This window comes from Prunus mume, linkage group LG6 (genome assembly GCF_029339155.1).
Source record: "Prunus mume cultivar Tortuosa linkage group LG6, ASM2933915v1, whole genome shotgun sequence".
NCBI lineage: Eukaryota > Viridiplantae > Streptophyta > Magnoliopsida > Rosales > Rosaceae > Prunus > Prunus mume.
The window spans coordinates 10,621,605-10,635,887 of record NC_142703.1 but is presented as its reverse complement, the minus strand read 5'-3'; the positions used below and the strand labels follow the sequence as shown (position 1 = coordinate 10,635,887).

The 14,283-nt window shown below is 35.1% G+C and overlaps 2 protein-coding genes across 4 annotated transcripts; both read right to left on the bottom strand.

Moving 5' to 3' along the window:
- Positions 1–2,001: 2,001 nt before the first annotated feature.
- Positions 2,002–2,942, bottom strand: LOC103334326 (CLAVATA3/ESR (CLE)-related protein TDIF). Its single transcript, XM_008237275.3, has one exon. The coding sequence runs from the start codon at positions 2,794–2,796 to the stop codon at positions 2,386–2,388; it is 411 nt and encodes a 136-aa protein (XP_008235497.1). The 5' UTR covers positions 2,797–2,942; the 3' UTR covers positions 2,002–2,385.
- Positions 2,943–8,907: 5,965 nt separating this feature from the next.
- Positions 8,908–13,598, bottom strand: LOC103334327 (phosphoglycolate phosphatase). 3 transcript variants are annotated; one of them, XM_016795113.2, is made up of 10 exons: positions 13,365–13,502; positions 13,128–13,217; positions 12,833–13,034; positions 12,087–12,413; positions 11,577–11,799; positions 10,999–11,142; positions 10,783–10,907; positions 9,937–10,141; positions 9,393–9,646; positions 8,908–9,266 (listed from the first exon to the last, which is right to left on the bottom strand). In XM_016795113.2, exons 3-10 carry the CDS (start codon positions 12,940–12,942, stop codon positions 9,098–9,100), a joined length of 1,557 nt encoding a protein of 518 aa, XP_016650599.2. In that variant the 5' UTR covers positions 12,943–13,034; positions 13,128–13,217; positions 13,365–13,502; the 3' UTR covers positions 8,908–9,097. The 3 variants fall into 3 exon arrangements, with proteins under 3 accessions (XP_016650599.2, XP_008235499.2, XP_008235498.2); XM_008237277.3 differs by lacking the exon at positions 13,128–13,217 and having other exon boundaries at positions 12,087–12,410; positions 13,365–13,598; XM_008237276.3 differs by lacking the exon at positions 13,128–13,217 and having other exon boundaries at positions 13,365–13,528.
- Positions 13,599–14,283: the final 685 nt, after the last annotated feature.

Sequence of the window (14,283 nt, the reverse complement as noted above, 5' to 3'; positions counted from 1 at the left end):
AAATTAAACTCTCATATTGATTTATTGTGAAATTTCTATCTTTTCAATATATGCTTTGGATATGCTGAGACTAACAAATTAATAATTATAAAGTATAAACTAATGGAAATAGGCCACAAATTTCAATATTGCTAGGGCACCTTTCATTTTGGGCTTAGGGGTTAGCCTTCGAAGGAAAGGTTTTAGGCATTGGATTGGGCTGCTTGTGCCTCTTTCATATTGGGCCTAGAGATTTATTTAAGCTTCCCTATTGGGCCAGGCCCAACGATGATTATGAAATCTTCTCTTTTATCACCACCAAAAAAGAAAAAAAAAAGTATTATTCTTTTGCATGGTTTGGATAGCAAATGTAGGTTAAGCCAGTTTGTCAAGGCAATGTGCTCGGCTGCCCCATTGCACTTGAATTTGAACTCTCTTCCTGTACATTAGAATAGTTTAGAATATCGCCCTTTGTCAAAAAAAATAATAAGTAATGATAAATTATTATATTTAAAATAAATAAATTAAAAGTGTTCCCAATTCCCACCTTTTTATCATGAAACGGTTAAGCATGCAATTATTTAACTATGTGACAGGTCACTTTTTTCTGTCTTTGACTGAGATTAAAGCGAAAGTCACTATTTATTTACCTTTTTCAAGAAAGAAACTGGGTGAAGAAAAATTTATTTTAAAGTTCAAACGGCTTGCATAAACTTGATGCATTGCTGTTCCATTAAATAGTACTGGAAATTTGAAACATCCTTGTCATGCGTTTTCTAAGCTCTCTGTCTTCCATGAAAACAATGGCCAATCATTCTTAAATGATTTTTTGTGTCAGTTTTTATCTTAGAACTGCAGCTGCTTTATTGGTTTTATTTTTTAATTTTTATTTTCAATTTAGAATTTGCTTTTTCTTTATTGATTGGACTTCTATGTCAGCAAATGAGTATAGAGTCTCAAGTGTGTAATCTGCCTTTTCTCATCTGGCTTGCCTTAGGCTTTTATTTTCATGAGTCAATTGGCCAAGCATGCGTGCATTTAGGTAATTTTGATATGAGAAGATAAAATTTTACGACGATAATGAAGTTCCTCACAGAAATTGACCTTTTGGGTTGCCATATTTTTGTGTGTGAAATCTGCAAGAGTTGTAATTCGCCTCCACACAAATGTGAAAATGAAATGACAATGCATAACCAGATGCTGCAAAAAGTGATTTTGAAAAAAAAAAAATTTGAAGAAACAGAAATTGCAAAGTTGTAGCCTCAGTGCAATATTACTATGATTAAAACATGAAACAGGTGTCATGACCTCTCACTTTCAGTCCACAAAACTGTAGAGATTGCATTTGAGATTTTGCTTAACAAAAAATACATTATATATTGGGAAATAATTTTCTATATAGATTTTCAAAAAGCACCATGATAAAGCCTATGATTGGGAGCAGTAGCTTATCCAGCAGCAACAGGCAATGATACTGTTATCATCATCAAAATCATATACGACTTTAATTTGTTGTTTGCTTGGTTGGAATCAATCAGCTTTCTCGGATTTTGTGTTTGAGAAGACAAAAGCCAAAGTCCAAAAAGCTATTTGATCAAATAATTTCATTTTTCAGCAAAAACAAAAGGTCCTGCCTCTCCCTTGCTTCAACCATTGTGTTTCAGATCTGACACCTGTTCCAGTAGTGCTTAGTAAAATAGTGTTATTCCCGTTGAAACCAAGTTTTTCACCCGGCCTTAGATTTCCCTTCTTATTATCTGCCCCCTTTTTTTTTTTTCTTTTTTTTTCTTTATATTTCTCAACTTTGATTTTGAAACCCCATGGCCAGTACAATTTAAAGAAGCACCATCCCATGCAACATTCAACCCACATATGCTACTTTTGTTTTTTGTTTTTTTTTCTGATTAATTATATGTAAATATGTGCATTTCTTTCTTGAAATTGAACTTGTACTATGTAAGTTCATCAGAAAGTTCAGAGAGTTGTTGTGGACCATTATTATACTACATGAACAAAAACCAATCACAAACACACAAAGCATTTTATTAAAATATATAAAATTATATAATTAGAAGAAACAAATTAACAATAATCCCATTTATAATCCATGAGATCTCTATACCAACCCAAAACCATACCATGCTCCATCATCATCTATATTACATAAACATATATGAAATATTAATAATTTTAAAGTGTCTCTTGCTATACATTTCTAGCCCCAAAAACAAAAATGCTAATTAATATGATGACGATAACAACAATTAAGGGCAACAAACCTCTCATCGCTGAGGACAAAGCAGTTTTAAGGTGAACTCAAACAATAACCACAAAGATGACAAACCATAATAACTATTGCCGTTACGACCCATATCATCTCTGCCTCTTTCCATCTCTGCTAGCTTGCTAGTTTGATATGGGGTTTGGTCCGCTAGGAACTTCATGAGCTTCAGCTCCGAACTCTCTTCTAGCCCTCGCAGTCGAAGAAGTAGCAGAAGTGCGTGAGTTTTGGGTTTTCTTTGGGTGTAAATTTGTGGTGGACATGGCAGGTTTTGAGGGCTCCAAGAGAAGCCTTTTGGAGGAGGAGGAGGAGGCCATTGATGAAGGGCTTGTGGTTGTGGGGTTTGATATGGGACTAACAAGAAGAAGAAAGATGAAAAATACAATGGAAATAAAGAGAAGCAAGCTAGGGTTTAATTTGGTGTGGAATTCAGAGACGGATGGTGATGAAGATGATGGTGATGTTTTAGGTGCAGCTGCCATGCAATTTGGAAGAAGAAACCACCCCCCAAGAGCCCACAAGGGTTCAATATCCATGAACCAGCACCAAGGCTATAGCTAAGAAGGGAGGAGAGATAGAGAGAGAGAGAGAGAGAGAGACAGAGAAAGTTATGATTATCAAAGAGAGAGAGAGAGGGACAAGGAGAGAAAGAGGAAGAGAAGCTTCAGCAAAAGGGAATAATGTAAAGTAGGTTTTGAAATCCCACATACACATTTGTATATATGAGAAAGGAACCAAAGTGAAAGGGGGATTGAGGCACGTCTTGGAATTGGGGGTGGTGAATTTACCAAAACGCCCTTGTTCAATTTGATGAACAAAGGATAGTTTAGTCAAATATCAAAGAATATCGAAAGGAAAAAGGCAATGCACCATAGAGAAAGAGAAGAGAGAGAAGAGAGAGAGAGGAGGGGAAGGTGGTGTCTTTTTCTTCTTTGGCCGGTTCCTCAAGAAATCTTTCTTTGACTTGGTGAACCCTAAGAAAGGAAAAATATACGGATTTTGTTCTTTGCATAATTTTTTTTCTTTTCACAGGAAGAATTCATTCACTCCTTTCCTTTCTTGCGTGACTTGCACACTCGAATATTTCTTTGCACACGATCCACCGTATATGAAGCCAATTTATGGTGTGGTGTAGTGTAGTGTGGAAACAAATTAGGAAAAAACGCAAGGCATCGTATTCTCTATCATATACTGGTACTGCTTCTCTCATGAGTCGTATATACACATATACATATATGTGCAGGGGCGGAACCACACTAAAAACAGTGTTTTTTAAGAAAAAATATAAAACTTATATATATATTTAACTTATTTTCAGTATTAAGTATACAGATTACCTTATTTCCATTTTCAACATTTAAGTAAATGTCTTTGTCATTTTACTTTTATTTATTTTTATATTACTCCATTTACTTAAGTTTACAATGTAAATAAGGAAGTACCCTCCATTTGGATTCAAATAAAAATACTAGAAAATCAAATTCCCACTAAATCAAAATATGAAAAATCGATTTTAGTGCAAAATACGATTTAGGCTAAAAATAATGGTTCATTAAGTCAATATATACTTCATACTAAAATCCCATAAAATCAAGTTTTCTTATTTGATGTGTAAGGAATAAAAGCCGCCAAAAATTATCTTAAGAAAATGATTATTTCGAAAACCCATTTTTCATACTTAGTCAATATTTTTACATAAAATAACTTTTCATCTATAATATGAATGCATGAAAGAACCTAAGATCAATCTAGGTAAAAAAATCTTAGATGTTCAATCCACTATGGTGTTAAACCGTATTTGGTTTTTGTTAAAACTTATTGAAAATTAGTCTATGGAGCTATGAACTAGCTTGGTTTATATGATTTAATGTTTACTTTTATTTCTAGAAAGACTATAGAAATTGTAAGTACCAAAAAAATAATCACTAAATTTTAAAGCTAATAACAAATTTCAGTTGAAAAATTTCTGTTCCGCCCTTGTATATGTGTATATTGTATGTATTAATATTATTATTATATCATCAGAGAGAGAGAGAGAGAGAGAGAGAGAGAGAGAGAGAGAGAGAGGCCAAAGGGACATGTATGTCTCCCATGATGGGTGATGCATGGGTCCCCACTACCTCGGTTACAAGGTCAAGAGAGGGATGGTACGTTAAGGTTATGTTGGTAATTTACTATTTCTCTACATACATATAGCCAATGTGTATAATATATGTATGTACATAATACATATCATGTTCATATATCTGGCTTTTGAATATTGCTTCCATGGCCGTACTGCTCCATGAAATTAGAAGCAACCAAATTTTAGCCGCAGAAAAAAAAAAACTTGTTTCTTGAACTTTCTTGGGGTTGAAGAGAGATTTAAGGGAATTGATTGAGTAATTCATGGTTTATTTGTTTTGGTGAGATGGGTTGATTTGTTTGACTAATTTAGCTAGCTATGTTGTTTCCAACTATGGTGGAGTAGTTACTTTTAAATTTGATTAGGGTTTTTCTTTATGTTGTGATCCAGTAAGACACAATGATGAATATGGGAAGATCTTCTTCTTCTTCTCTTCTCCTTCTCCTGTTGGTGTAGATTTTGAATTTTCTCTTTTTTTTTCCTTCTTTCTTTTCATGTAAACATGTATGTATGTGTGTTAACGGAAATCAAGGAGGGTAAAGAAGCTCAGCCAGCCCATCTAACAGAAATGACAAAAGCAACTTTTCAAAAAAACCATAATGTAGCACCAACAAAGGCTTGATTGAACCCTGTCGATAAAAACCTTCTACCCACCCACCTTTATCTATTCAAAGGTCAAGTTTCATCAGCGATGGTTGCTATTTCTTAAGCAAAACCAACGCATATAATTGCTTCATAATTTAGAGAAAAAATATAACCCTTTTCCTTGTTTGGCAAGAAGAACAATAAGATATATAACACATTAAATTCTCCATGAAAAAGCACTTCTAATTTCATTTGGGGCAAAGTCTACGTTCAAAACAAACATCAACAGCCCATTTGATGTGTATGGTTCCATGACATCGGGGACCAAAACCCAGAAGTCAATAGGGTGGACCTTAAAAACTTTATTTTTTTAGTGTTCAGGTGATGTAAGTTAACAACAACTATAAATCTGCAAAATAAAATAAAATAGATTTTCAATATCTCTCAAACAGACAGAGACAGAGACAAGACAGCCTCTCTATAATCTATATAATAACAGTGTATCTTTTCTTTAGGTTAGGTCGTTTCACTGTAAGGGTATATAGCACAAATCCAACACTCACACTATTGTTGCTCGAAATGTCAACAAATTTAGGTGAGCTCTCAACCCTAATCTAATATCCTTTTGTGGGTTGTCTTTATCTTTCTCATAGGTTTTTGTCAAAGGTAAAATACATGTGTGAAAATCCCATTTGTTGTGAGCATGCGCTCCTCAATTTTGAGGAGTCAAGCCATGTTCTAAAAGATAAACCGACCGAGCCCAGGAATTATGGATATGCTTAATTACAATTTGTTCTTCCTTTTTAGTAGCAAAAGTCATGCTTATTGTTGAGAAAAGAGTGTTGTATTAAGCTCTACATATAACTTACAAAAGATTTATATATCTATAATCGTGCGTGCGTGTGAATGACTGATGTATTTTATGGATGTGACCGAAGAAATCACATGCTAAAGCAATGTTAGAATATGTGTTTATAGTCTGCATGATTTGAAAACTTTGCACAGCCTTTATGTATCTGATACTTATTTAATTTCCTCCGCTAATTAGAAACAGTCAAATAAATTCCCAATTTCTACTGGTGGGAAGGGAATGTCCAGGATAACCACTCTTTGGTGTAAAGAATCACACTTTAAAAAGCATGTATTTATTTCTTTTTATTCTTTTCCCACTTACATTATGAACATTTCTATGGAATATATGAATTGACTCAGGATATTATTAAGTTATATTTATCTTAGCTTGTTACTTATTTAATGAGCTGTATTCCACTACATAAAACCCATTGTAAGGTCATCTATTTAGTCAGATTAGCAAAGGGTTGCGTCTAATGTCAGAAAACAGAACCCTACCCCCACCATGTCTCTCGAGCTTTTCATCACTTCTTTTGTTTGCTCAGTTTTGGGCCACTTGGCTGGTTGTATCCAAGTTTGATTGTTTATAATAATAATTATGCAAGAACCAAGATGAAATAATTGACCCAGATTTGGCTTCTCCAATTTCAAGTCAATCACCAAACTTATCTAGGCAAGTGAACTTTTGTTATAATTTTTTGCAAACCCTAGTCTGCATTTTGGAGCTTACATTTGAGAAGCTTGGCTGAAACAAAAAAACATATATAGTTGCTGGTGTGGTTTTTTAGTGCATTTTCAAGTATTTTTAAAGATTGGTCATCAGGTCGAGCATGATTACCACAGTGGTTGTGGCCCTCTCCCTTTCCCCCCTGCTTGGCACCCAGAATCGAAATCCTAGAGTTTTCTTTCCCCCAAATTGAACCAAAAAAAGGTTTGGTCATCAGTTAAACAAACAGTGTTTGGTCAATTCAACTTTGAGGGCAGAAATAACACTTTCTGCCTCCCAAACAGTTCCCAAGTGTAGAATTAATAGATGCAATATTTGACAATTCTAGGTATGGGGCTACCCCTTTTCTATATATACCTTTAATTAAAAGTAATAGATTATGTGTGGCACTGACTGATTGTTTACTTTGTATTTTTCTGTGCCGAGTGGCTGGCTAGCTAGCTAGCTAAATTGCTGCCTTTTGATTCAGTTTCCTGCCACAACCTTATATATATGACGATGCCTTTAACTTTTGGATTCACAGTCAAACAATTATAGTCAAATCTCATAGCAAAGAAGATTGGTCTGATATGGAAGAAGAAGAAGAAGAAGAAGAAGAAGAAAATGGGATATGGTGGCCGTTATTGCAATGCACGTCTCCATGCAGATTTAATTATAATATCTGAGTATTATGCTTATTTCGTCTTGTTGATTGATGGGTAATCTTTATATCTTTAATATAAAAAATTAAATTAAATAATAATAAAAAACTTAAAGGTGTTTGAAAAATCTCTCTTTGCTTAGTTAGCTCTAGTGGTGAAGAATTTATCAATTAAACAAAGAATTAAATAAGAAAAAAATAAATGGAAAAGTAGCTATAAGAATCCAAAAGTTCTAATGCTAAAGTCGGGGGAGTGCTTTTCTTGTTCCCCTCTTGGCTTTTTTTACAATTTTGAGAATTTTTGGTCCTCTTCTTTATTATTGATGAAAATCAAATGGGTAGAGTTCCAAATTGCCTGACTAGTCTCATGTAAGGTTCTTTTCAAGTTTTCACCAGGCAACCACGCATTTCAAGTGGCCAAAGGCAGTGTGGTCCACAAAACACAATAATAATAATAATAATAAGCAATGTTTTCTTCTTATAATTGTCCAATCATAGCTCATAAAAAAGGCATTGCTCTATTCCATTTCTATGATTAAGAAATAACGCATAAATTCATGAGGTTTTCTAATTTCATACTGTTTTGCTTGGATGGTGATGCTTCCTCCACCCTTTCATCATGCTTTTTTTTCTCCTCCTCCTTTGTTGTGTTGTCTTCTCATTTTCTCTGCCTATCTTGTCAACCTGGGTTTTCTCAATGAATGTGGCCAGATTATGTATATTTGGTCCGACAAGAAAAATGCTACTGTAAGCCGCGCATGGATGCATGACAGTATCTTAGCCTTTGATTTGTCCGAGTCCAACAATATTAGCTTTTGATACAAGGGTCGCATAGAAATATCGCCATACGGCCACGCATGACTGACGGTGTTACAGCTCAAGCCAACAATTGCATCGCTGTGTGACGGATTGAGTTGTTCTATTAATGTGGGTAAGCCTTATTTGGCCATAACTAGCCAATTTTCTCAATAATGTTCTTCGTCATAATTAGGTCAGATAAAAAGTAAAGGCTCAAAGTGGGAGACCCTGCTTTATAGAAAGGTGTGGACACAATGAATTGATTAGTGTATAATAAGAAGTTTCTTAGCCCAAAAAATAATACGGTGTAAAGATGGTAGGGCGCAAAGATTATCTTCTCAAACGAAACTTTTGCTTTTGTGATCTTCTGAAAAGTAATGTCATTTATGTGCCAGCCATTTTCTCACATTCATGTTCCCACCATTTTCTTCATGAACATCCAAGGGATATAAATCACACGCAGAGTTTGGACATAAATCTTTTATGACATATATGGATATATGCATTCACCAAACAGCTGCAGTGACCAAGGCAACAACTTTATTTGGAACACACATTTCTTTCACCAAAATTTATAGGAAAAAAGTATGGGCTAACTTATCTAGTAAAAGCTGACTGAACTTCTTTAGCTAAACAGAGTAAACTCAACCAAAAACCGGTGACTGCATCCTGTTTGTTTCCTATGATGATGGGGAGAACTTTCAAGAGATACTCAGATCGGAAAGCGCTAGCTCGCAATTATATTGTCCTTTGCTTGTAGATCGAAAGGATAACTTGTAACGGACTTAGCAGATCCACACAAACACAGAGAGAGATTTATACATAAAAGATGCACTCACAGCCCAAAAGCAGTTCTACATCCATGCAAAGCTAGCATCTGTAATATAGTTTGCACAATGTGGAACAGGGTGGTACCAAGATTTATGCTAAATTCAAATTCATTGCATTGCTCAGAATGTTAACCAATGGGTATAAGGGGGTGCCTCAACTGGCACAAAACAAAAATGAACATTTCAAGCTGACAGATTGTAATTTACATTCTTCTAAAACCAACTCTGCCATATCAAAAAAGGCAAACTGAAATAAAGAATGAAAACAAATACCCATCTATCACTTCCAACGTAGAGACTGCCTAATTCCAGTATAAATGAGTCCTAATGACCTCCCAATCAAGCTAACTAGAAAAAACGAAAGAGCCTTGCTGACTTTGTCAATAACTGCTCTAATCAACGGCATGCTAATATCAGATAACTCGAGGAATAGGCTGAAGTAATACCTCCTGCAACAGACATAACAAGACAACTCATCCATATTCAATTATTTCAAGATTAAATCAGGCAATAAGGTGATGGCCAAAGTTATTTGGAAAGATGAGAAAAATGTGAGGGGTGGGGAAAGAGCATACCACCCTGTTAGGGCCCTTAATTCCTTTGTTCGCTTTACAGGCATAGAGAACTGGCTTATCATAACCTGATGTAATCTTGATGGCGCAGTGCCAGATTTTTTCTGGGTAAGCCATTTCCACCAACTATAATTTTCAGACCAGCTATTGTCTAATTCCTTGATGGGTTGGCTCTGAAATGTCCACAAGTCAAATCGATCCTCATACATTGCTGCAATTGCTTCCATATTTTGATACAACCATTGGTACAAAGCCACCTGATAAAAAGGGCATATTTTATAATACAATATATCAAACCAACTACCTCCCTACATACAACCACATCCACACCACAAAGGCGTTCAAGAAGTCTAGACACAAATTGACCATATGACATTTAGACAAAAATATGATGCCTTGAAATTGCATACAAACTCAACAGTTCATCTCTGCCTACTAAAAATTGGGTGAGCGGGTGGAAGTGAGAGAGTGTAAATCAAAATGGGAAAAAATTAAGAAAAACATCAAAGCAATATGCTGGTATGCTTAAGAAATTGTCAACTTGTACCTCATTTCGTAATCTTTGAAGTGCTCGTGTTGACAAAGTACACAATGCCAAAGACAGGCTATCCAATTCATCTGAGAAATTGCTGTCAACAGAAATAAGCTCCAAATATATGCTTACTATCCCATCTGCTAAACTTATCACCAGATCTTCCAGTATGGAAACTCCGTGCTTCATAAACAGGTTACCGTCATAACAGCAACCCTCCCTGTTGAGCGAGTAAGGTACAATAGTGTCCCCAAAAAAAAAAAAAATTTGCAAACAAATTACAAAATAAATTTATGAGAAATCTGTGAAGCTAATGTAGAATGTGAAAGAAAATGTACTTAACAAGCTTAATTTATTATGAAACTACATGATATGCATCACAAATATGCAAAAATCATTAACACTTCATCACCAATAAGTACCATCATGGTAATCATGGCACATGATGAAATTAATTATAGTACCCTTAATTATAGTAATATCTAAGTTTAACAATGATTTTACCTCATTCCATTTCTAAAGTTGGAAAATAATCGACCTTCATTACTAATTAGTTTCAAATCCCAGTGAGTCTATCCTTTTGATGGGAATTGCTTACAGGAATGTGTTTCTTGAAACCATATTATGAACCATGTACTTCAAATCCCAAACTTCTGTATCCAATTAAGCTCAAACTAGTAAATTATAAGTGCTTGTTTCCATTGACGCTAAGAAAATAACATTTTGAAGAGCTGAAGAATCTATTTTGCAGAAGAATTATGAGCTACTATGACAAGAATTTAAACATGCAGAAGCCTGATGATTAGTTGACCACTTCTCAAGAAACAGAGCCAAGATAATAGACAATCATACTGAATTTACCTGAGAGAACCAAAACTAAGGAAGCACATTAGTTCTGCATAAAGGTCTTCCTTTCCTGCGTTCCTGATGTTCTGTAATACAATGTTGTCTCCTTTTAACTTTCCATCCATAAGCAAAGCAAGTGCCTGACCAGAATGCATAGCAGAATAAGTGAATTTATCTAAATGTGTAAGTTGCAGAAAATATATAGAAGGAAACCTTTACTATCCAAAATACCTTGTTAGGCTTGCTGTTTAAAAGATCAAGCTCTGTTTCTAACCAGCTTGTGCATACAGGCTGACAAGACTTTCGTATAACATCAGAAAAATCCGCCAAGCAGTCATCCAAGTTAGAAATTCCAGATTTTGAGATATTAATCACCTATAAAACAAATTTGAGAGAATTGCTATCAGAACTTTGAAATATAGTTCATTCAACTCAAATAACTATTTAATTCTAATCTGTTTGTGATCAGCATCCAATGGGGACATGTATGAAAATAGATCCTTTATGAAAGCATTTCTTGTAAAAATAAAAAGAAAGTTTCTTCATAGAAGTATCTGATTGACTTAGATCAAACGCAACTAAAATATATAATGGAATCTAGCATAACCTCTTATCAATCAATTATTATAAATGAAAGATTTATTATCCATCTTGCAAGTACAATGAGGAGATGGAAAAGATGATACTTTTTCCTAATTGCCACTTTCAAAACTGAAACAGGTTCAATCAAGTGAAATGATTTAACTCTCTTGGAAAAGACAGGGGAAAAACAAAATATAGCAAAGCAGGACAAAGGAGGCAGTGCTGACCTCTTCCTCAATTCGCAGAAACGATGCCCAGAGCAATCTTAATCTTGGACCATCAGCAACAGCATTCAAACTTAAAGGTCGCTTTGCAGTGTATCCTTCATGTTGAAGGACCCTGTTTCCCATATTATTTCCAAGTTCAAAAGCCCGGAGTGAATCCAAAAGTTTCCTTTTCACTGCATCCAAGGCATAACCTGAATTTTCTGGGTCATCATTCTTTGTTCCACTGCAATTAGAGAAAATACATCTCAAGTTCTCAACTAACTAAAGTAAACGAAAAACAAAAACCAGAAGCATTGCACACTTATTTTTAAACAAGAAAAAACATCCATTTAGAAGAAATAGACTTAATGCCAATAGCTTTTGGGCTTGATGACACTTCCTCCTTTGAGAATTAGGTTGGAGTGTGAGTTCTAGGGTTAAATCCCCAAGAGCACTTGCGTAATTTTCCCATAAATAATTTTAAATGGACAGAGACTGAAACCTTCAAAACTTTGACATGCTTACCCTTACCTACCAGAAGCAGTTGAGGTTCCAGGATCCACATTGTCATTGGAGATCTCCTTTCGAAAAGTTGGACTAGAGTTGTGACGGGGAATTACTCCAGCCATATAAGTGAGAAATACACTGGCCGTCAGAAGCACTTGATCAACAACAGGTAACCAGTCAGAGGCTATTGCACCATCAGGGCCTACCAAAGACCTCAAGCAAGTACATTTCAAGGAAGCTTCCTCAGGAAAAGGATTAACTTTCATATTTGAGAAGCCAGGAGCAGTGAGCTCACACATTTTCCGCATTGGAAATAGAACAGTCTTGCCGCTTCCATACGAATACTTCCTACTTTAGCAATATAGTGTCAGGGTGAGAATCATTACATGAAACATGACCATTAAGTGCTAAGTCACAATTGACCTTGACGCAATTTGTATACTTTTCTGGTAGACGTTAGGAAATGTTAACAGAAATCATCAGCCCCAAAATAGTTGCAGGCTAAATCTAAGTTACTCAACAATCAATACAAGGTAAGGTGCAAAGTCAGAATCCCCATTCCCAGCTAAACTGTAGTGTCGACTCACTAGCAAGACATAACTTTCATACAATACATGGTTATAAAGTAGTATGAGATTATCTTGACGATCAAGATCAGTGTTAGCCTCATAATCTGTTCTTGCTTGGCACACTAACCTTATCTTATCTTCAAAGTAACACAATGAAAAGTACAATACTATAAGCATAACTAGTAAATACAACTATTATACCTTTGCACTATCTTGAAACGTGAATTCCGGGTTGTGAAACCTTTCTCTCTGATGAAACTTCTCTGTATATGCACTTTGATACATAATGGTGAAGCCAGATATTCTGCCATTAGTTTCAAATTTCTCGCCCCTCAATCAGCACATTGTAACAATCAACTACCCAATGAGTAAATTTGAAAACTTCCAGCTACCACATCAAATTCTGCAGATAACATTAACACAGAATCACTTTTCAATCTCCCAAAGAAAATTCAAAATCAATAATGCAGTAACTAATAAATCAGCTAGCAATTACCAGCAAATTCAACAGTAATATAAGCATCTACAGGACAGTGAGGGGAAAAAAGCGAAAAATAAAATGCGCGCCAACGTAGTTCTTCCATCTCTGGTTGTTTTCAGGTAACAAAATAGAGAAAATCAATCTCAACTGCTATACAACCTCCCAAGTCCGAATCTTTATATACATACATATCATATAATCGAAAATGAGAATCAATTTGAGTGCATAGAAATACAACAAACGAATCCACACCTCAAACTTTGCAGAGTCTAGAGCAATGCGAGAATTAGGGTTAGGGTTTGGGAATCTGAGAGTTGAGCAATGGGGAAATATGAGAAAGGAGGATGATGTCAAATGCAGACGAGAGGAGCAATGGTCATTGGATATAATACTAAGTTATTAACGGCTCAAATTCTGAGGGAACTGACCAAAACAAAACAAATATAAACTCCATCGCTGATTGGTCAATGCTTCTATGCCTTACACTTACCTTTCTTTTCTTCCTTTGACTTATTAAATTGAATAACAGTAAACAGACAGATGTGAGTGTGGGGATGGCAACCGGTCGTTTAAGGGTCGGGTATGATAGTACCATGTCCGTTTTCACTCCTGATCCCCGCCCCTTCTCGTACCCGTTGGGAATGGTATTCAAAATCCGACCCGAATCCCAAATTTATTTAAAAATTTAAAAAACATATATACTTTTTACATACAAAAAATATTACGAAATAAAACAAAAACAAAACTTGTACTGCTTTTACTTGGTTGTAAATGGTAATTTTCAGAAGGAAAAAAAAAAACAAGAGTAACAGACGACTATCTCATTCAGTCACTCATTATCCTAATCATACTCTAAGGCAAATATAGTTTTTCACATTTTCCAAAAGAGTATATATTTCACAATGACAAATCCAAACAGTATCATTTGAATTTTTTTTAAAAAATTTGTAAAGAAATTAATACTTCAAAGAGAAAGTACTATACAGAAATACAAATTGCTAGAGATAATATTATATTATATATTTATTAATTAAAAATAAACATATCACTTATCGGGCCGAGTTCGGAAATGGGGATAACAATATCATCCCCATCCCATCTTTAATAGAGTATTTTTAAAAATCGAGGATCCTCGTACCCACCCCCGTTTCCCCCAGAATGCTCCCCCCAT